Source organism: Microcaecilia unicolor, chromosome 2 (assembly GCF_901765095.1).
Source record: "Microcaecilia unicolor chromosome 2, aMicUni1.1, whole genome shotgun sequence".
NCBI lineage: Eukaryota > Metazoa > Chordata > Amphibia > Gymnophiona > Siphonopidae > Microcaecilia > Microcaecilia unicolor.
This window is the reverse complement of record NC_044032.1, coordinates 490,441,758-490,465,664: the sequence shown is the minus strand read 5'-3', so window position 1 is coordinate 490,465,664 and position 23,907 is coordinate 490,441,758. Positions and strand designations below refer to the sequence as shown.

Genomic DNA, 23,907 nt, shown 5'->3' with positions numbered 1-23,907 from the left:
GGGTTCCTGTCAGGTACTTGTGACCCGAATTGGCCACAGTTGGAAACAAGATACTGAATTTGACAAACCTTTGGTCTGACTAGTATGACAGTTCTTATGTAACTTAGATCCAGAAGTGTTCAAGCCGCACAATTCTCTATGGAACTACAAATTTCATATCTACCTTTCTGCTGAATATTTAAACCTTTCGATCATATTCTCCCCACAGACGTAGCTAGGTGGGGTACAAGGGGAATGGCCACTTCTCAAAACAGAGTTTGAATAAAATGGCACCTATGCAGATTAACCCTTCAGTTTCACACTAACGCCTATTTTAAAAAAGGTCTGCTCCCACTGACATCAAACCCTGGATATGCTTCCGATTCTCCCCCTTATTTCTGTATAGAGCTGTGTTATAGGTTTGTATCATTTTAGCAGTCACTTCAGCTTGGAGAAAAGACAGCTGAGAGGAGATATGATAGAGGTCTATAAAATAAAGAGTGGAGGGGAGGAAGTGACGTCACCGATGGGACCGGTAGCTTAAATTTGTAGCTCCGCGGGGACGCGAAGTAAATTGCTAATAAATCCTCACATCGGGCGAATAATATTTCCACAGACGAATGGTTGAACTTACCAGATTTGATGGCAGCCAGAAGGAAACTTTCCAAATTTAAATACGCGGCGGAATCGGCGAAAGCGGGAGGCAGAGAGCAAACTGGGTTACCCCCGCGAGTAAACAAAATGGCGCCGGAGGAACCCGAGACGGAGGACGAACTCGAGGAACGAAGCGGCAGAGAGGGAGAAATTGAGAGAAGTGAATTTATAAAGTGGTTCCAAGACTTGAAAGCAGAAATGATAAATACTAGAAATAGTATTCAAGCTGCTGTTAAAGAGCTGCGGGAAGAAGTAAAGGACATTGGCAAGCGCATGGGAGAAACTGAGGAACGCATGGAGGTAATGGAAATGGAGGTGCAGAGTATGACGAAAAAAATTAAAGAAGAGAAACGACAGCGTGACGAGTTGGAGATCAGGGTGGAAGACCTTGAGAATCGTTCTCGAAGGGGGAATCTGAGATTTAAAGGAGTTCCTGAGGAGGCTCAATATTTGGAAGCTACGAAAGTGGTGCAAGAAATTTGTAACTTTATAATGAGCCATGGAAGAGACTCCCAGGAGTATGCAGACAAGACTGAAATTAAAATTGATCGTGCACACCGGAGTCTGGGACCGCAGCGGGGAGAAAACCCTAGAGATATTATTGCATGTTTTCACGATTTTCAGGTGAAGGAGACTGTATGGCGGAAAGCCCGAGCTATGGGTGATATACATTGGAAAAGTTGTAAACTACAGATCTTCCAAGACCTGGCGAAAACCACTCTACAAAAAAGGCGGGAATTCCGCGAGGTAACGAGATATCTGCAAAAAGCTGGCCTGCGCTACAGATGGATCTTCCCCAGCGGCCTAATGGTCACGGTGGGGAATCAGACAAGGAAAATACAACACCCGGCAGCAGCGAGGAAGATACTAGAGAACATGGGATGTGCAGATGTACCGGAGGAGTTACAAAATCCCACTGTGGAAGGCAATGGAGAGAACAATCCCGGCAAAGGGAGAGGGCATCTTCAGGGGAAACAGGGCAGCAATACAAACGGAACGCGGAAGGAGCGTGGCCTGGAGCAGCATGGGGACACTTGAACGGACAAATGTCAAGGGGCTTAGGCCCAGGCATAGCGTTTGACCATTTAAGTATTGGTAGTAAGTAAGACAAGACTGGTAACGTTTAACTGTTTATATATGTATGATTTGAACAGAGTATATTGGAAAGAATGAATAGGAATGAAGGTTTTACTATGTGGGTGATATAAGAGGGGTAAAGATCCCAGGGGGACGACACTTCCTTAGGGATAAACTGGCAGCTGGTAGTAGCAGCCATCGGGGGAGAGGGGAGGAGGGGAGGGGGGGGGGGGGGGAGGGGAGGGGGAGGAGAGGGCATGATCACAGTTGGTTCATGGAATGTAAATGGGCTGAACACACCTGAAAAAAGGAGAATTGTATTTAGAGAAATATCAAAAATGCATTGGGACATTATCATGATGCAGGAAACGCATATCCAGAGGAAAGATGCTAGGCTTATTCAATATAAAAACCTGGGCCAGAATTTTATTCTGGCAGACCCTAGAGGTGGGAAAAAGGGAGGATTGGCAATCTACATTAAAGAAAAGGTACCTTTTGTTCATGAGCAAACATACCTGGAGAGCCAGGGAAGATGTATAGCAGTTAAGGGAAAGGTCAATGAACAAATGATCACGTTAGTTAATATATACGCACCTAACGAGGGACAGGGTGCGTTCTTTGAAAAATTAAGACTGGAATTGATAGAATTTGTACAGGGAGAAGTGATTGTGGGAGGGGACTTCAACTGGGCAATAGCTGACCTAGATCACTCAAAGGGTAAGAAAAAGGGTGGAGTCTCAGCAAATACGACAAAGTTACTGAGTCTGTTCAGGGATTTGGATCTGATAGATGTTTGGAGATTGCAGCACCCGGGGCAGAGGACTTATACTTTCTATTCACACGCCCAACAAACGTATACAAGGATAGATGCAATATGGGGCTCCCGTAATCTATGGGGGGAAGTAGGGGATTCTAATATAGGAAGTATTCATGTATCAGACCATGCCCCCATATGGGTCTCCTGGAAGGGTATGGGGAGAGAAAAGGGACACACCTTTTGGAGATTGAATGAATCCCTGCTCGACTCAGTTGAGGATTGTGAAGCTGTTAGCAGGGCGATACAAGAATACCTAGTTTACAATGATAAAGGGGATGTAACAGAAGGGACGCTATGGGACGCTCTTAAAGCAGTGGTGAGAGGACACCTGATCAAAAAGGGGAGTCAAAGAAAGAGGGAGGGGCGAAGGCGGGAATTAGAAGTAAGACAAAGACTGGTGTCCTTAGAAGTCCAGCATCAAGGAGGACAATGCCCTGAGGTTCTGCCAGAATTGAGGGAATGTAGGTCCGCGCTGCAACAAATCCAAATAAAGCAGATGGAGTTTCAAAGGAAGTTAGCACAGCAAAAGTTTTTTGAATACAGTAATAAAGCAGGACGAATGCTGGCGCGACATCTCCGCATGCGCAGAGTGGGCAATACTATAGTGAAACTTAAAGGGGAGGGGGACTCACTATTGTACCAAGACAAGGAGATGAGAGATAGGTTTGCCCAATTTTATAAAGCGTTGTATACTAAAGAGAGTACGGATTCGGGGGAAAAGATTAAAGAATATTTGAGCAGATTAGGATTGCATACACTATCTGAAACACAAAAAGACTTCTTAGATAAACCGATAGTATTAGATGAGATAGAAAGAGTCATTAAAGGATTAAAAGGTGGGAAAGCGCCGGGATTGGATGGGTACACAGCTAAGTTCTACAAGGTAATGAATAAGGAGGTGGGGCCATTATTGTTAAGGGTGGGGAATGAGTGCTTTACATCGGGAAAGCTGCCGAGTAGTATGTATGAAGCAGGAATCTCGGTGATTCCTAAACCGGGGAGAGATCCCACGTTATGTGCTTCCTATAGACCAATATCCCTCATTAATATAGATATTAAGATACTTGCTAAGGTCATGGCGGAGCGAATTAACAAATTTCTGCCCCAATTAATCCATGAGGACCAATCCGGCTTTGTCCCACAAAGGCAAGTCGCTGATAATATAAGGAGAACGCTGAATATAATATGGGAGGCACAACGTAGAGGGGGAGATTTTGTACTCTTAACAACAGATGCAGAAAAGGCCTTTGACCGGGTTGAATGGCAGTACCTGTGGGAGGTGTTGGAATGTATGGGATTTGGCCCAAAGGTATTGACATGGATGAAGGGGCTATATGCAACACCAAAAGCCCGTATAAAAGTTAATGGGGGATATTCGGACCAGTTTCAGGTACAGCGGGGTACAAGGCAGGGTTGCCCCCTGTCACCTCTGCTGTTTGCATTGGCAATTGAGCCGCTTGCGCAGCGGATTAGGGAAACGGTTAGCATTCAGGGGATCAAGGTGGGAGACCGAGAGCACAAATTGGCATTATTTGCCGACGACATTCTCTTTTATGTGAGTCGCCCAGAGGAGTCCTTGCAAAATATCTGTCGGGAGCTGAAGGCGTTCGGAGCTTTTTCCGGTTTTAAAGTTAACTATGATAAGTCTGAAGTGCTGGGAATAAAGTGCACCACCTTAGATCTGAGAAGCACATTAACCAGATTTTCTTTTAAGCATGCCAAGGAGAATTTTCGATATTTAGGGGTTAGGCTCCCCAGGAACCTAGAATCCTTATACGGGCTTAACTATATTCCCTTGATTAGAGAACTAAGAAATGACTTAAGCAGATGGAAAAATGGGATGCTTTCATGGTGGGGCAGGATTGCGGTCATTAAGATGAACGTACTTCCTAGGTTGTTATTCCTATTCCAAACGTTACCATTGGAAGTCCCCTCGGGAACCCTGAGCAGATTACAGTCTGAAATGTCAAATTTTGCTTGGGGAGAAAGAAGGGCGAGACTATCTAAGCGAATCATGTGGAGGGGAGTGGAAGAAGGAGGGAGAGGGATGCCCAACATCACCTGGTATTATCAGGCAGCACAAATGAAACAGGTGGCGGAATGGAGTAAGGGGGAGGGGGCGCCAGTGGCTGTATTAGAGCAGCAACTGGTGCCTGGGTGTAATTTGGAAAGGGGCTTGTGGGGATCTGGAAGGATGTATGGCCCACGTGGGGGAACTGATAATCCTTTTATAGGACATTTGCTACATACTTGGGAGGTATTGAAACGAAAATTTAAAAAAGGAGTTAAAACATCTACATTGGCGCATATAATCCATGAAGTAGAGTTCCCAGCGGGCGAAGAGGGGGGAACTTTTCATGAATGGTATAAAAAAGGTCTGAGGAGATTTCGAGATCTGATGTCGGATGGTTCATTAAAAACATTTGAGACACTAAAAAGGAAGTTTGCCCTACGAGCGTCGGATAACTATGCTTATCTACAGGTTAAACACTATATGAGTAGACAGGGGTGGCTACAGGGGGACCAGAGGGGAAGGGAGCCATTAGAGAACATATGGATTACTCTTGAGGTAGGGAAGAGGGGCATTTCCAAATTGTACAATTATATTAGAGGTAGTACATTGACTAAATTAGCCTATATGAAAGCATGGGAGAAAGATTTGAACTGTGAAATGAGTGTGAAAGAATGGGAAAGGGTTTGTATAGAGGTAAAAAAGGCATCCACGTGTGTACTAATAAAGGAAAATGCCTACAAAGTTTTAAGCAGGTGGTACTATACACCAGACAGGGTAAAATTGATGTATGCTAGTGCCTCAGACAGATGTTGGCGTTGTGATAAGGACCTGGGCAATTTTATGCATGTGTGGTGGTCATGCCCGCTTATTCGTTCTTTCTGGGACGATATAACTATGTGCATGACCTCTATTCTGGGGACACAGTTTGTAGGGGAACCTAAATGGTGCCTATTAGGGTGGGGGAATAAAAGAGGCAAGAAGTGGCAGAAGCGGATTAAAAGACTATGTTTATCAGCTGCGAAGCTGGAAATTGCAGCCCACTGGAAAAAGAAAGTGGGTCCTACAGTCGTGGAGTGGAAAACAAGACTCCGCACCATAATGGGACTTGAACAACTGACGGACAGACGAAAGGGCAGATTTGAACCAAAGGCGGAGGAATGGAATCATCTAGAGTGTTTATGGACTAATGCCACTATTACACAGTGTATTCAGCCATTACGTGAAGATGGGGGGGAGGGAGGGGAGTAAAATTCATTAAGTTTTCAATAGTTGATATTATTGTACAGTTCACTAAGGCTTGTTGCATAGTGGGTAATTGATTTTGTGATTGTACTTATGAATAATGAGATTAAATAAAAAATTTCTTTCAAATAAAAAAAAAAAAAATAAAGAGTGGAGTGGAATGGGTAGACGTGAAGCGTCTGTTTACGCTTTCCAAAAATACTAGGACTAGGGGGCATGCGATGAAGCTACAAAGTAGTAAATTTAAAACAAATCGGAGAAAATCTTTCTTCACTCAACATGTAATTAAACTCTGGAATTTGTTGCCAGAGAATGTGGTAAAGGCAGTTAGCTTAGCAGAGTTGAAAAAAGGTTTGGATGGCTTCCTAAAGGAAAAGTAAATAGACCATTATTAAATTGGACTTGGGGAAAATCCACTATTTCTGGGATAAGCAGCATAAAATGTTTTGTACTTTTTGGGGATCTTGCCAGGTATTTCTGACCTGGATTGGCCACTGTTGGAAACAGGATGCTGGGCTTGATGGGCCTTTGATCTGTCCCAGTATGGCAATAGGTATGTACTTATGATCTGCTTCTATCCTATGAAAATGAAGACAGGGCATCAAAAAATGAATTTTCAAGAGAAAGGGGGGAGGGGACTTCTGGTAATACCACTACTTATGCACTCAAGAATAATCTTGGCTTGCCCTGATGATTTATTACAATGACTTATTAACCTTCTGATGATTATGTTTTCATTACTTTACTGTTTGGCAGTTGCTAGCTCATGCCCTCCTAATAATTTCACAATATAGATTAGGTGAAGCTTTTTGTGGAGCCTCCCACATACATTAATGCTTAGCTCATGTTAGCTTTAAAACATATTTTGGGTACCTTGAAACAGAACACAAAAGAACATACTGTGCAAGTAGTTATGCTTGTTCTATTCAGTTTAGAATTTGTACTAACCTGTTCAAAGATTCTGTAGTTTCTAACCTTTTCTGAAGATGTGTCCCATACAACCAAGACCTGTACAAAAACAAACAGTATAGCGTTAAATTCAAGCCATGAGAAGTTATATTCATTGCAAGGCAACCGACTAAACATTAGGCACAGTATAGCAACTCAGATCTGTTGCCGTGCACTGCTGGGCAGAGGGACCTAAAATTAATTTAACCTTCTATTCCCCTGGGTTGGCTGGGACCGAGATTATTACTATTGTTACATTTGTATCCCACATTTTCCCACCTATTTGCAGGCTCAATGTGGCTTACAGTGTACCGTAGAGGCGTTCGCCATCTCCAGCATGGAAACAGATACAAGGAGTTAATGTGGTCGTGTATGGTTCATATGTTATAGACACATTGGGGAATTAAAAGAGTTATATAGTCTGTTACAAGCTTTGGTTTCATTGTGTTGCGGAGTTTAGGCACTTAAGTTGGGTCGGTGGGGTATGCCTTTTTGAACAGGTAAGTTTTTAGTGATTTCTGGAAGCTTAGGTGGTCGTACGTTGTTTTCACGGCTTTTGGTAGTGCGTTCCACAGTTTTGTACTTATGTAGGAGAAATTGGATCCATAAGTTGATTTGTATTTGAGACCTTTGCAGATTGGGTAGTGGAGATTTAGGTAAGTTCGTGTTGATCTGGTTGCGTTTCTTGTTGGTAGGTCTAAGGGGTCTGTCATATATCCTGGGGCTTCGCCGTAGATAATTTTATGGATCAGGGTGCAGATTTTGAAAGCAATACGTTCTTTAATTGGTAGCCAATGTAGTTTTTCTCGGAGGGGTTTGGCGCTTTCGAATTGCCTTTTTCCAAATATAAGCCTGGCTGCTGTGTTTTGGACGGTCTGTAGTTTCTTAATGAATTGTTCTTTGCATCCCGTGTAGAGTCCATTGCAGTAGTCTGCATGGCTTAGTACCATTGATTGAATCAAGCTGCAAAATGTTTCCCTCGAGAAGTATGGTTTCACATGTTTGAGTTTCCACATTGAATGGAACATTTTCTTAGTTATAGAGTTAACTTGGCTCTCAAGTGTAAGGTGACAGTCGATAGTGACGCCGAGGATTTTTAGACTGGCTGAGATAGGGAGGGTGTGGTTTGGTGTGCTTATCTTTGTGGGTTTGTACGTATTATATTGGGATGAGAGGATGAGACAGTGTGATTTGTCAGTATTGAGTTTTAGTTGGAATGCATTTGCCCATGAGTTTATGATGTTTAGGCTGAGCTTGATTACATTTGTGATTTCTGTCAGATTGTGTTTATAAGGTATGTATATAGTGACGTCATTTGCACAGATGAATGGGTTGAGGCCTTGATTGGATAAGGACTTGGCTAGTGGTGTCATCATTAGGTTGAAGAGGGTCGGTGATAGTAGTGATCCTTGAGGTACTCCGCAGTCGGCTTTCCACAGTGATGATATGTTTGATTTAGATTTCACTTGGTATGTTCTCATGGTTAGGAAGCCCTTAGTATGTTTCCACCAATGCTGTAGTAGTCTAGGAGTCTAATTAGTATGTTGTGGTTTACCATGTTGAAAGCACTAGACATGTCAAATTGAAGGAGAAGTATATTATTGCCTATTGCTATTTCCTGCTTGAATTTGGCCAGGAGAGTAGTGAGTACTATTTCAGTGCTATGGAGGGGACAAAATCCTTTTTGTGATTCATGTAAGATTGAGAATTTGTTTATGTATTCGTCGAGTTGTTTGGTTACCATGCTCTCCATCAGTTTGACTACAAGTGGGATAGATGCTACTGGGGAGGAGGAAGGGGAGAAGGAAAGGATCTCTAGGAGCACGGTCCCTGGCTGATGACTGTCCCTGGAACGGAATGGACTACAAGAAGTTAGGAGAAGATACAAAAGAAGGTCCCAGGATAGTTGTGAATGAGGGCTCACAGAACCAGATTCTGGCCTCACTCCAGCTGAAATCCCTATTTACTAAAGTGCCGTTGGATTCCGTACCTAATATGCATAATCTACAAAAGTTAAAGTGCATTAGGTGTAAAATCTCTGTGGTAAGAGATAGGGTGAGGCACTTCCAGCACTTTTGGGAGGGCCGACATGCAGTCAGCTTAACCTCTAAAGGAATAACTAAGTGTACCATGTTATCTGATGCATTAACAAATTCATATTATGAATTGCAAGGTGCATTCCCCACTCATTCCCTAATGGCTATTTCTAGATTACTTGTTTAATGTGGTAACAGTTTAACGTGCTGCATTGACAACATGGTGTCATGCTGTTAACACATGTAATTCCTGCAATAAACACTTAACACAGTTTAGTAAATAGGGGCCTGAGCCATAAGCCAGAAAACTGTTATCACTATTCAAAGCCACAGCTTTTCTTTCAGCGAACAGGATCCAATCGCTCATGACTGGGCTCAAGCCGCACTAATCAGTAACTAACGTCATAGACAGGGCTTATTTACAGATGCTGAGGCTCATGGCAGAAACTGTATTTTGTCATACCCTTAACTTGCCTGAAAATGTGATGTTCTCAGTGAGATCTCAAGTTCCAGTGGAACCAACGCTCTAAACCACTCTTGCTCTGTCATACTGTATCCACCTTGCTAGTTTTGTCTCTTAATATGTTGGTGGATGCAAATGACAGATTCAGTTAATCCTGACTACAGATGCCTTGACCTGGGGGTTGGGGGGGGGGATCTTATTGTGACAATCATCATTCACAAGGACTGTGGTCAAGATAAGAGATAACCCTGCATATCAACCACTTGGAACTCGGGGCAACCTTCTATACCCTAAGAGTATTCCATCACCCTCTTCACAGTTCCTCTATAATCATTCAGATGGACAATAAGTAGCAATGTTTTACAGGAACAAGCAAGGGTGTTCAGGGCTCTCTTTGCCTCTGCTGAGAAGTAGCCAGGATCTGGGATGTTGCTATAGCCAACCGCATCCAGATCCAGGCCATTATATACTTGAGCTGCAGGATCAGTTAGCTGATAAGCTCAGCAGGGTGCTTCAACTTCATGGATAGTCCCTCAATCTGGAAATTCTGAGGTTCCTCTTTCAAGACTATGGAACACCGCAAAATTGACTTCCTCGCCAAGGAACAGAATATGAAGCTTCATCTCTACTTTTCTTCTTCCTTCTCCTTTACATCTTGCAGAAGATGCCCTGACACTTTCATGGACTTGCTGAATAAAATAGGTAGAAAGTGAATTCCCTATGGTAACAGTCCAAACACAAAAAACATAAGAATAGCCATACTGGGTCAGACCAATGGTCCATCTAGCCCCAATATCCTGTTTCCAACAGTGGCCAATCCATGTCCAGCTCAATAACAAGACTATGGACTTTTCCTCCAGGAACTTGACCAAACCTTTTTAAAATCCAGATACACTAACTGATGTTACTACATCCTCCAGTAAAGAGTTCCAGAGCTTAACTAATTGTTGTGTGAAAAAAATATTTCCTCCTATTTGTTTTAAAAAGTAACAGTGGTTAGTGTAGTTGGGTTTAAAAATATTTATACAAGTTCCTGGAGGAAACGTCCTTAGTCTGCTATTGAGATAGACATTGGGAAGCCACTGCTTGCCCTGGGATTGGTAGCATGGAATGTTGCTATTAATTGGGTTTCTTCCAGGTACTTGTGACCTGGATTGGCCACTGTTAGAAACATGACACTGGGCCTAGATGGACCATTGGTCTGACCCAGTATGGCTATTCTTATGTTCTGCCAATTATATCATATTGGCCTTCAAACTTCTTCTATTAGTGTGTATCTCAGTGTGCTGTCAATGTACCAAGCTTCAGTGAATAACCTTCCAGTTTCCCAATTGTAGCTATTTGCCTACTTCATGTAAAGCCTCTACTGCAAATGCTCCCAGTGCCTTAGGACTTAAATCTAGTCCTTACTTCACTCATGAAGTCTCCTTTTGAACCTCTAGAATGAACTAGAAAATCCTTCGATCTTAATGGAACTGATATACTAGTTGCAAAAAGAACTCTAGCACACTAGCTGGCCTCTTGCATACAAGTCCTCTATGAATGAGCCAATATTCTTCTTATCTTCAAAGCCAAGTCTCATCAGATCACAGGCACTGCAGTCATAAAGCTCTGACTTCATTTAGAGTTCAACGGTTTTTATTGACGAGAAACCAAAAAAGCACAAATTCTCCCCAACATAACAGTGCTCATATCATGGTACATTTCTCAAGGCAGGATCTTAACAAACATATAACCTTACTTACAGTCATCAAATTTTTTGTTGTTTTCCCCCTCCCCCCCACCCCCCTTCCATGTTAATTTTGCACTTTTATTAGATTCATCCGTATAAATTTGTGAATGATATTACCTGATATGAAAGGTCCACTGTACATATAGTATTGTAATGTTGCCATACCAGCTCTCCCTTCTTCTAAAGACACTACCCTCCCCCTTCCTGTCCCACAGGGTCTGGACTCTGATGACCCCTCTCTGACTTCATTTAATACAATCTGCAAAGTGGTTTACTTGGTCCTCTCTTCATATTTTCACTGCAAATTATTGTTTGGACCAAGATTCAGCAAAGGACAATGCTTTTTGCCGAGTGATACTGGCTAGTCTGTCCCTATGAACTAACAACTCTCACACTTCACTGTGCAGCCTGCTCAAAAGACTAAGGGCCCTGTTTACTAAGGTGAACTAGTGTTTTAGAATGTGCTAAACGCTAGACACCTATATATTCCTATGGATGTCTCTAACGTTTAGCGAACGCTAATCATTAGCGAGCGCTAAAAACACTAGCGCGCCTATAGGACAGCTTAGTAAGCAGGACCCTAAGTTGATTAAAGACTGAGCAACCCTAAGCTTGGGAGTTACCCACTTGTAGATCTGACACAACCCTACTTGTTGACAGAAAAAGCAATGTTGCTTTCCTATAATAGATGTTTTCTCTAGACAGCAAGACTGATAAGGCACACAGTCTATTTCACCTCCTTGAAAACTGTTTTGAGTTTCAGAACCAGCTGAGATGACCACTTAATATGAGAAGGGCTGTACATGCTCAGAAATTCACACTTACATTCTGAGCTGTGAGAATGCAGTTCCATCCCGGTACTGTTGAATGAAGTCACCCTACTTGTGTGCCTTACCAATCCTGCTGTCTACAGAAAACACCTGTTAAAAGTCAACAATAGTGCTTTATGTAACTACAGCTAGAATTATTATTCTTTATGTGTATCATTTTATACTATATTTATTTTATTTATTTATTGCATTTGTATCCCACCTTTTCCCACCTATTTGTAGGCTCAAAGTGGCTTACAGAGTGTGGTTATGACATAATCATTTCGTATTAACAGGTACATTTCTTATAGTTTGAATGTTGTTAAGAGAAGATAAGCATAGTCGTTTCCTGATGACGAGTACAATTATTGCTGTTTAAAGATTGGGTAATGGAGGATAGACAGGGAAGTGTTAGGTCAGTTAGAGGTGAGCTGTCGTAATTGTGTGAGCTGTTGAAGTGGTTTGTAGGCTATGTATTTTCCTTCTTTGCCTTTTGGAAGAGATGAGTTTTCAGAGATTTGGGGAAGTTAATTACTTCGTCAATAGCTTTCAGGTCTGTAGGAAGATCATTCCACAGCTGCGTGCTCAAGTAGGAAAAGGTGGTGGCATGTGTCAGTTTGTATTTCAGTCCTTTGCAACTGGGGAAGTGCAGGTTGAGATATTTGCGGGAGGATCTTACCGCGTTTCTGGGAGGCAGGTCCACAAGGTTTAGCATGTAGATTGGGGCGTCTGCGTGAATAATTTTGTGTACTATCGTGCAAATCTTGAACTCGACACGTTCTTTGAGTGGGAGCCAATGGAGTTTCTTTCTTAAGGGTTTAGCACTTTCATATTTATTTTTTCCAAATATGAGTCTGGCTGCTGTATTCTGAGCTGTTTGTAGTTTTTTGATAGTTTGTTCTTTGCAGCCGGCGTATAATGCATTACAGTAGTCCAGGTGACTTATTACCATTGACTGTACCAGGGTGCGGAAGATATGTCTCGGGAAGAAAGGTTTTACTCTTTTGAGTTTCCACATTGAGTGGAACATTCTCTTCGTTCTATTCTTCACATGAGTGTCGAGTGTGAGGTTTCGGTCGATAGTCACTCCAAGAATTTTTAAGCTTTGCGCGACGGGGAGAGAACAGTATGGTGTGGTTATTTTGGAGTAGGTGTTTTTGTTATGTTGTGAGGTTAGTACAAGGCATTGTGTTTTCTCTGCGTTGAGTTTCAGTTTGAACGCATTAGCCCAGGATACATGGTTTGGAGGCTTTGATTGATTTCGTTGGTGATTTCGTTTAGATCCTGCTTGAATGGGATGGAGATTGTGACATCATCTGCATATATATAGGGACTAGCCGTTGAGCCCGTAAAAACGGGCTAGTAACCCGGCTAGGTCGCCGCCGCCCCCCCCCCCCCCCCCCGGAGTCCCCTCCACCACCCGGGCCGGGTACCTGGCTTCACTATTCAAACCGGCGGAACGCAGCACACAGCTCATCTGAGCTGCCGTCGGCCTTCCTTCTTCTCTGCGTGTGTTCCGCCCTCGTGTGACGTAACGTTGGCGAGGGCGGGACACAGGCAGGTAAGGAAGGCCAACGGCAGCTCAGATGAGCTGTGTGCTGCGTTCTGCCGGTTTGAATAGTGAAGCCAGGTACCCGGGCCGGGTGGAGGGTGGGTGGCGGCGGTGACTCCGGGTGGGTGGGGGGGACCGGTGGCGGCAACCCTGGGGGGTGGGGGGACCGGTGGCGACGGCGGTTCCCTCACTCGCAGGTGCGCAGGTTCCCTCTCTGTCACGCCCCTGTCATCACGTATTGACGCGGGGGCGGGACAGAGAGGGTCTCTACTGCGCATTTGCGAGTGAGTACGCCTCTTGCCATTTATATGTTTGATTGAAGTTTTGATTGGCTAGGAGTTTGGCCAGTGGTATCATCATTAGGTTGAAGAGAGTTGGTGATAGTGGGGATCCTTGGGGAACTCCGCATTCAGGTGTCCATGGGGATGATGTGTCCGCGTTGATTGTGACTTGGAATGATCTTGTGGTCAGGAATACTTTGAACCATTTGAGAAATGTGCCTCCTACTCCGAAGTATTCTAGTATGTGTAACAGTATTTCATGGTTGACCATGTTGAAGGCGCTGGACATGTCGAATTGTAGGAGGAGTATGTTGTTGCAGGTGGCAATTGCTTGTTTGAAGGCGTTCATTGCTGACACTAGTACCATTTCTGTACTGTGATTTGTCCGGAATCCTGATTGTGATTCGTGCAGAATTGAATGTTCGGTTAGGTACTCAGAGAGTTGTTTCGTCACTATGCCCGCCATGAGTTTAGTTATGAGTGGGATAGATGCTACTGGGCGATAGTTAGTTAGGTCCGTTGTGCTTTTCTTCGCATCTTTTGGTAGTGGGGTGAGTAGGATGTTTCCTTTCTCCGTGGGAAAGAGGCCGTTTTGAAGCCTGAAGTTTATGTGCTTCGTAAGGTCTTTTTTGAATTGTTTGGGGCCTGATTTTATTAGGCTATTGGGGCATATGTCCAATTTGCATTGTAACTTAGCGTATTTTCCGATCCATTTTGAGAATTCGTCATAAGATATTGTGTCAAACTTGGTCCATGATCGATCTGCTGGGCATTCCCTTGGTTTTGGGTCTAGGCATTCAAGGATGCTTGTGTACTCAGTTTTATTAGTAGGTATCATGAGTTGTAGCTTTGTGATTTTTTTCGTTGAAGTACTTTGCAAGATTGGTTGCAGATGGGGTGTCTGTGCTGTTAGAGGTGACCGGTGTGGTGTTTAGGAGTTTGTTTACAAGTGTGAAGAGTTTGTGTGTGTCCTTGTAATTTGGTCCTATTGTGGTTTTGTAGTATGTTCTTTTAGTTTGTCTGATAGTGTCCATGGGGAGTGGAGGAGGAGGCCTAGTGGTTAGGGTGGTGAACTTTGGTCCTGGGGAACTGAGTTCGATTCCCGGCACAGGCAGCTCCTTGTGACTATGGGCAAGTCACTTAACCCTCCATTGCCCGCCACATTGAGCCTGCCATGAGTGGGAAAGCGCGGGGTACAAATGTAACTAAAAAAAAAAAATAGTGTATTTGTATTTCCTTTGTAGTTGTTTTCAGTCATTGAGTGTATGTTCATCTTTTTTCTTGATCCATGCTCGTTCTAATCTTCTGACTTGTGTTTTTAGTTCTTTCAGTTCTTCATTGAACCATGGTATGGAATTTATCCTGTGTGAGATCCTAGTTTGCATTGGTGCTATGCTATCTAGTACTGTTTTGCATCTGTTGTCCCATTCTTGGAGAAATTGGGGGGAGTCTGTGGGAGTTGTCCATTCGTCTGTAAAGAATTGTTGCCAAAATGTTTGTGGGTCAATTTTACCTCTCGTATTGTATGTTTTAATCATCTGCCATTGCCATGTAGAATGCGCAGACCCCAAGTCTTGTAAGGTCCTCCTGCGGTTCTTCACAATGTTTGTGATTTCGTAACTTGATACAATTTTGTGACATCTGCAAATTGGACTATCTCACTTGCCACTACCTGTTCCAGCTCATTTATAAAAGTAAAATTACTCTGCTCACAGTACAGATCCCTAGGGCACACCACTATCTACCTTCTCCACCAAGAAAAGTGGAGGAGTGGCCTAGTGGTTAGAGTGGTGGACTTTGGTCCTGGGGAACTGGGTTCGATTCCCACTGCAGGCACAGGCAGCTCCTTGTGACTCTGGGCAAGTCACTTAACCCTCCATTGCCCCAGGTACAAATAAGTACCTGCATATAATATGTAAGCCGCATTGAACCTGCTCTACCACCGGCTGCCTTTCAGGTGCTGTGGAGGACTTGCAGCTCATCTGCATATCCTTACAGCCTTCTCCGGGGTGACACCCAGGTCCACTCCGATCCACTCAGGGCCTCCGCTCTAGGTGCCCAACGCTCCCAAAAGGTGCTGTGGAGGACTTGCAGCCCTTCTGCATTTCCTCACAGCTGTATCCGGGGTGACTCCAGGTCCACCCCGATCTTCCCAGGGCCTTCGCTCCAAGTGCACAGAGTTTCCAGGTGCTTTTTGGCTAGGATCAGGCGACCCTCAGTGGGAGGAATGCTGGCTTCGGCCTAACCCCTGGTAAGCCTTTCCTCAGCTGACAGGTGCCCAGCTCTACCACCGGCTGCCTTTCAGGTGCTGTGGAGGACTTGCAGCTCATCTGCATATCCTTACAGCCTTCTCCGGGGTGACACCCAGGTCCACTCCGATCCACTCAGGGCCTCCGCTCTTGGTGCTGCGCACCTAACGGCGCATGGGGCATTTATCTCTTTACATCTAATCTTCTTCCCAGTTGCTAAAGTACCTCAATCGTTTATGGCCCCTATTCACATTCTCTTCCTAGCTCTGTCCCTTCCTAATCTTTTCCCTCACCCCCTACCTCTCTCCGCTACTGGAACTCACTGCCCATCCATTGACTTCATCACCTCACCTTCTCTCCTACCCTCTTCCTCCCTCTTGGCTTTTAATCTCCGTCTTTCTTCCCTCCATTTTGCCTTCCCCATTCCACCTAAATATCTCTCACCTTCGAGGCATTCGTGGCCACACCTCTCCTACTCTCCTCCGCTCTCTTTTACTCCTTCTCTTACTCTCAGCCGGTGACATCAATCCCAATCCTGGCCCTCCTCACCAACTATTATCCAAACTCTACAGATCTCACCGTGACCTCTCTAACCTCATCTCTATTCCTCTACTCCCCTCCTCTTCTCTGCCCTTCTCTTGCGCCCTATGGAATGCCCGCTCTATCTGTAACAAACTCCCCTATATCCTTGACCTCTTTATCTCGTGTCACCTCCATCTGCTCGCCATAACAGAAACCTGGCTCTGCCCTGATGACTCTGCTTCAGTCGCAGCCCTCTGCCATGGCGGTTATCTTTTTTCACATACTCCTCGCCCTGCTGGTCACGGGGGGGGCGGTGTTGGACTACTTCTCTCTCCCTCCTCCAGATTTCAACCCCTTCTTCCACCTCAATCTCACTGTTTTTCCTCCTTTGAAGTCCACTCTCTATCCGCCTTTTTCTCTCCTCTGCCTCTTCGAATAGCGGTCATTTATCGTCCCCCTGATAAGTCCCTTTCATCCTTTCTCAGTGACTTTGATGCCTGGCTTGCCTTCTTCCATGATCCTTCCTCCCCCTCTCTCATCCTTGGTGACTTTAATATTCCTGCTAATGATCCTTCCAACTCTTATATTTCCAAGTTACTCGCTTTAATATCCTCCTAATCTCCAACTATGCTCCACCTCCCCCACTTATCAAAATGGTCACTGTCTTGATCTCATCTTCTCCTCCAACTGTTCACCCTCTAGTTTCCTTGCCTCTGATCTTCCCCTCTCTGATCACCATCTTATAACTTTCACACTTAAATCTCCTCCCTCCCAGTCCCGTCCTATCTTATCTAATTTATCTAGAAATCTTCACGATATTGACCCTTCATCTCTATCCTCCCATGTTTCTAACCTCCTCTCTACTGTGGCACCATCCACGTCTGTCAACGAGGCTGTTTCTTCTTACAACAATACTCTATCCTCTGCCTTAGACACTCTTGCACCTTTGATGACCCGCCCTGTAACGCGTACAAAACCCCAACCTTGGCTGACTTCTAATATCCGCTACCTACGTTCCTGTACCCGCTCCGCCGAACGCCTCTGGCGGAAATCTCAGGCCCTTGCTGATTTCTTACACTTTAAGTTCATGCTGACCTCCTTCCAATCTGCTCTTTTACGCGCCAAACAGGATTATTATATCCAACTGACCAACTCTCTTGGCTCTAACCCTCGACTTCTCTTCACCACATTGAACTCTCTCCTCAAGGTGCCCCCTCCCCCAACTCCCCCTTCATTATCTCCTCAGACCCTTGCTGAATTCTTTCACGACAAGGTTCAAAAGATAAACCTTGTATTCTCTACCTCGCAACCTCTCCCTCCACTAGTCCGTTCCCCTCTCTCTCCTCCCCCTCATTCCCTTTCCTCCTTTCCTGAAGTTACTATTGAGGAAACTGCACTTCTCCTTTCTTCCTCAAAATGTACCACCTGTTCCTCTGATCCCATTCCCACCCACCTTCTTAATGCCATCTCTCCTGCTCTTATTCCTTTTATCTGTCACATTCTCAACCTCTCACTTTCCACTGCGACTGTCCCTGCTGCCTTTAAACATGCTGTGGTCATACCTCTCCTTAAGAAGCCTTCACTCGACCCTACTTGTCCCTCTAATTACCGACCCATCTCCCTCCTTCCTTTTCTCTCCAAATTACTTGAGCGTGCTGTTCACCGCCGCTGCCTTGATTTTCTGTCCTCACATGCTATTCTTGACCCACTACAATCTGGTTTTCGCCCTCTCCACTCAACCGAAACTGCGCTTACTAAAGTCTCCAATGTCCTATTACTGGCTAAATCCAGAGGTCTCTATTCCATCCTCATTCTTCTTGATCTTTCTGCTGCTTTTGACACTGTCGATCACAGCATACTCCTCGATACCCTGTCCTCACTTGGATTCCAGGGCTCTGTCCTTTCCTGGTTCTCTTCCTACCTCTCCCTCCGCACCTTCAGTGTTCACTCTGGTGGATCCTCTTCTACTTCTATCCCTCTGCCTGTCGGCGTACCTCAGGGTTCTGTTCTTGGTCCCCTCTTCTTTTCTATCTACACTTCTTCCTTTGGTTCATTAATCTCATCCCATGGCTTTTCCTACCATCTCTATGCTGATGACTCCCAAATCTACCTTTCTACCCCTGATATCTCACCTTGCATCCAAACCAAAGTTTCAGCGTGCTTGTCTGACATTGCTGTCTGGATGTCTCAACGCCACCTGAAATTAAATATGACCAAAACAGAGCTTCTCATTTTCCTCCCCAAACCCACCTCCCTACTCCCCCCGTTTTCTATTTCTGTTGATGGCTCTCTCCTTCTCCCTGTCTCCTCAGCTCGAAACCTTGGGGTCATCTTTGACTCTTCTCTCTCCTTCTCTGATCATATCCAGCAGATCGCCATGATCTGTCGTTTCTTTCTTTACAACATCCGTAAAATCCGCCCCTTTCTTTCCGAGCACTCTACCAAAACCCTCATCAACACCCTTGTCACCTCTCGTTTAGACTACTGCAATCTGCTTCTTGCTGGCCTCCCACTTAGTCACCTCTCTCCTCTCCAATTGGTTCAAAACTCTGCTGCCCGTCTTGTCTTCCGCCATGGTCGCTTTACTCATACTACCCCTCTCCTCAAGTCGCTTCACTGGCTCCCTATCCGTTGTCGTATCCTGTTCAAACTTCTTCTACTAACCTATAAATGTACTCACTCTGCTGCTCCCCAGTAATCTCTCCACACTCATCCTTCCCTACACCCCTTCCCGTGCACTCCGCTCCATGGATAAATCCTTCTTATCTGTTCCCTTCTCCACTACTGCAGACTTCGCGCCTTCTGTCTCGCTGCACCCTACGCCTGGAATAAACTTCCTGCGCCCCTACGTCTTGCCCCATCCTTGGCCACCTTTAAATCTAGACTGAAAGCCCACCTCTTTGACATTGCTTTTGACTCGTAACCACTCGCCTCCACCTACCCTCCTCTCCTCCTTCCTGTACACATTAATTGATTTGATTTGCTTACTTTATTTTTTGTCTATTAGATTGTAAGCTCTTTGAGCAGGGACTGTGTTTCTTCTATGTTTGTGCAGCGCTGCGTACGCCTTGTAGCGCTATAGAAATGCTAAATAGTAGTAGTAGTAGTAGCTATGAGTGGGAAAGCGCAGGGTACAAATGTAAGAAAAAAAAATTATCAATCCACAGCAGAACACTGCCTTCTATTCCCAGGACTTTTGAAAATGTCCACAGAAGTATCTCATGAAAGACTCTGTCAAACAACTCTCTTATTCATGTGTTTGTTAACACTTTCAAAAACCTAACAGATTGGGAAGGCAAGATCTCCCATTGCTAAATCCATGTTGACTCTGTCCTATTAAGTCATATTTATCCATATGATAAATAATATTGTTTTTCAGAATAGTTATTGCCCAGGACAGATGCCAGCTCACTGGTCTGTGGTTTCCCAGATCATCATGGGAGCCCTTTTTAAATACATTTTAATGGCATGTTACAGATTACTAGTAATAGCTGTGCAATTCCAAATTATAAAAAACTCTGGGGTGAACACCTCCCAGTCTCAGTGATTTGTTTCTCTTTTGGGAGACGATGAAGTGTTACAAAAGAAATAATTATTTCTTGCTAGTCACTGAAAGATAGTGAGATATAGAGGTGCACCAACAATAAGACTAATATGGAGACATCAGAAAATAAAGACATATAAACATACTCAAGTTTTTCAATAAAACAAAGGAGGACATGTAGTCACATTTCAACAATCAGTACCGTCTGACTGTGATGTACTATTACCTTTCCTGGCTTTGTGTTAGAATTCCTCATACAATATAATCCGTTCAAAGGGCTACCCTTTGGGTTAGTGGCTTTGAATATCCTGGATCAAAGGAAAAAAAAACACGTCAACTTTCAGCTATATGAGACAAGAAATGCAAAAACATCTGTCTTGAGCACTGCCCCGATATTTTCTCTAACATCACAAGCATTTTCAAAAGTTGCATGATGAATGACATCAGCAGAACCAGTCCATACTGAGTTGTCCCGCAGTAATTTTGTACTCTGCATGCGCACACCGTATGCTAAAAAAAAATCTTTAATTTTTCACAGAGAGGGGGGCGTGTCTGGGAATGGAGAGTGGGCATTTCTATGCTAATCAAGACTGTTGGCACTGCCAACATGCTGAATAGCACATGAACCCTTATTGCCTACAAAATAAGTGGTGGTAAGGGCTCATGCGTTAATCTTTTTAAAGGCCATGCACTAATGGCCATACTGGCGAATGGCCATTAATGCCAGAAATTGGCCATCTTCCAGCTGTAGGAAGAAATAGCCTTAGAATGAAGGAAAGCAGTGGCGTATGAAGAGGGGGGCGGTCCGCCCCAGACGCACGCCGCTGGGGGGTGCCGCGGCGCGCGCCTGTCAGCTGAGTTCGCTGACTTCGCTGCAGCTCCCTCTGCCCCGGAACAGGTTACTTCCTGTTCCAGCCGGGGCAGAGGGAGCTGCAGCGAAGTTAGCAAACTCAGCTGACAGGTGCGCGCCGCAGCACCCCCCCCCCCCTCAGCGGCGTGTCATTTCGCCGGGGGGGGGGGCGCGCTGCACCCGGGGGGGGGGGGGCGCGCATCGGCAATCCGCCCTGGGTGTCATGCCGGCTAGGATCGCCACTGAAGGAAAGACCCAGTAAAAGCACACTAAGGCCACTTTTCATGTACCTTTGTAAAAGGACCCTTTAATCTGAAGTTGTTTCCCCTGTGATTTGGTTTTATTTACCCCATCAGTAGAGCCCTAAAGTTTCTACAGAACCTATTAGGTTGCTTGGTGGCTGCCACACTTTCACAATGGCTCTTATGGATTTCAGGGGTAGTGAGATTGGGATGTTCAGCATTCAGAAGCATTTCTCAAGATAAGCAGAAAATAGACTGTTAAACCAATTCCTTTCACAGTGTGCATTACACTACATTCTAGTGCTCTACACCACTGAGAATAATTCAATTATCCAGCAATTTGAGCATGCTAGTTATTTTGTCTTTTACCCTCTATATTATGTATGTATTTTCAAATCTCTTTCCCAATATAGCATGCTCAACCACCAACCTGAGGTTAACAGGATGCCTCCGTTAAGTTGCTCTTTTGGTGCTGCTCTTTGGCTACCATGGAAGTGGCAATCTTCCTCCCCCCCTTGTTATGTTTGAATAATACTACCTCTACAACATGCCCAGGCTCCACTGGTCCTAACAGACAAGGAAATGTAACCTAGATCCCCATGCCACAGAGCTACAGCATGAACCACAAGTCCATCCAATAGCAGATTTCTCTGTCAATCATACTTTTAGTCTTTTAGCATCTGATGATATTTAACATTAGATACATAGGAGGCAATTCTACATAAGTACATAACTGTTGCTGTACTGGGGCAGACCAAGGGTCCATCAAGCCAAGTATCCTGTTTCTAACAGGGGCCAATCGAGGTCACAAGTACCTGACAAGATCCCAAAAGAGTAAAGCAGATTTTATATTGCTTATCCTAGAAATAAGCAGTGGATTTTCCCAAATCCTTCTTAATAGTTTTTTTTTTGTTTTGTTACATTTGTACCCCGCGCTTTCCCACTCATGGCAGGCTCAATGCGGCTTACATGGGGCAATGGAGGGTTAAGTGACTTGCCCAGAGTCACAAGGAGCTGCCTGTGCCTGAAGTGGGAATCGAACTCAGTTCCTCAGTTCCCCAGGACCAAAGTCCACCACCCTAACCACTAGGCCACTCCTCCACTCTTATGGCTTATGGACTTTTCTTTTAGGAAATTATCCAAACCTTTTTAAAACCATGTTAAGCTAACTGCTTTTACCACATTTTCTGGCAATGAATTTGAGAGTTTAATTACAAGTTTAGTGAAGAAATATGTTCCCTGGTTTATTTAAATTGACTACTTATTAGCTTCATTGCATGCCCCCTAGTCTTAGTATTCACTTCTACTAGTTCCACTCGGCTCAGTATTCTATCATATCTCCCCTCAGCCATCTCTTCTGAATGCTGAAGAGCCCTAGCTGCTTTAATGGTTTTGGCGCGCGCTAATGCTAGAGACACCCATATATTCCTATGGGTGTCTCTAGTGTTAGCGCACGTTAATTTTTAGAGCGTGCTAAACCCGTTAGCGCGCCTACAGCGTGGCTTAGCAAACAGGGCCCACAAATTGTTAAAAGATGAAAAATAAAGTTTAAAAAAATTAGACACATGCATAAAACAACAGTGAAAATAAAGTTCAAAGAGGTTGCAAGTGATACCTTTTAAAGTGGTTATAGGTAAGAATAATTTCTTTATCAGTCAACAATTTCTGACTAGCTTTCGAGAAAGAGCTAAGATGTCATTGTGATTGTACAATTTTTTTTAGGAGAATCACAGCACTTATAATTTCTTGTTTCTCACAAAAATAAAATTCCAGAATTGGTTTACATTAGTATGTAAATAAATAAATACAGTTAATTAGCTATTCAAATGAATTACCTTTCAACTTCAGAGGATTCGCTCGTATTGACAAATACCGACTTAGGCAAGGATACCTTAAAAAGACAAAGTAATTCTATTAGTAAATTCTAGCATCATCATCTGTTTAAGAATGTATGACTACATTGAGAAAGCAATTTAAAGGCTTTTTCACTAAAAACTTTCCCTCTTCTGCAAACAGATTTTCCACACATTTGCATCTGTCTGAAAGCAGGTGGGAATATATATGGGGGCATTAGACCAGCTGTATTCCAACTGGCCAGCTGTCAAAGAATATGAGCTAGCAGGTCAGTGGTTAGAGGTGGCCGGTTCAAATCCCACTGCTGCTCCTTGTGATCTTGGGCAAGTCACATAACCCTCCATTGCTTCAGTTACAAACTTAGATTGTGAGCCTTCCTGGGACAGAGAAATATCCAGTGTACCTGAATGTAACTCACCTACTATTGAAAAAGGTGTGAGCAAAATATAAATAAATAAATAAAATAATTGGCTAGGTATGAGTTAGTCATGCTTTGTCAGTTGCGCTGGATGTGTAAGAATTGGGTTGCCTCCTACAGATAAGACAGGTTCTTTTGAAGAATGCATCCAGCCTCATTAGTTCTTGAAGCCTGCCCAGTAACACTTTGTACAGTATGGTGCTGAAGCAAGTAGTTAGAGCAAACCCGTCCTTTACAGGTTTATCCAACAGGGCTCTCTTATCATCTATCAGGCATTACCACTGCACTATGGGGTAATCTTCTAAAACATTTTCCATGTGTACAACATGCTTTACACATCAAAAGGAACTCTCATAAAGTGAAGTTACTCACCTGTAGTAGATGTTCTCTGAGGACAGCAGGCCAGGTATTTTAACAGGTGGGTGACATCTGCCGGAGCCCGGTGTGGACACTAGCTACTGTATAGACATTTTAAGAAAATTCTAGCAGTGTCTCACCATGCATGAGTAGGTGCCTTCCCGCCTGAAACACGAGCGCAGGTCCCTCAGTCAGGTAATATAGCTAAAGGAATACAACTCCCATGGGAGGTGGGAGGGTATATGAGAATACCTGGCCTGCTATCCT

The 23,907-nt window shown here is 44.2% G+C and overlaps 1 protein-coding gene across 4 annotated transcripts in view; it reads right to left on the bottom strand.

Moving 5' to 3' along the window:
- LOC115461368 (SH3 domain-binding protein 2-like) overlaps positions 1 to 23,907 on the bottom strand; it is a 245,844-nt gene that overhangs the window by 5,659 nt on the left and 216,278 nt on the right. For all 4 annotated transcript variants that reach the window (XM_030191123.1, XM_030191126.1, XM_030191125.1 and 1 more), the window contains 3 exons: positions 22,847 to 22,902; positions 20,146 to 20,227; positions 6,732 to 6,791 (listed from right to left, as the gene is read on the bottom strand). In XM_030191123.1, the coding sequence (XP_030046983.1) occupies positions 6,732 to 6,791; positions 20,146 to 20,227; positions 22,847 to 22,902 (198 nt within the window). The remainder of the gene's footprint in view (positions 1 to 6,731; positions 6,792 to 20,145; positions 20,228 to 22,846; positions 22,903 to 23,907) is intronic.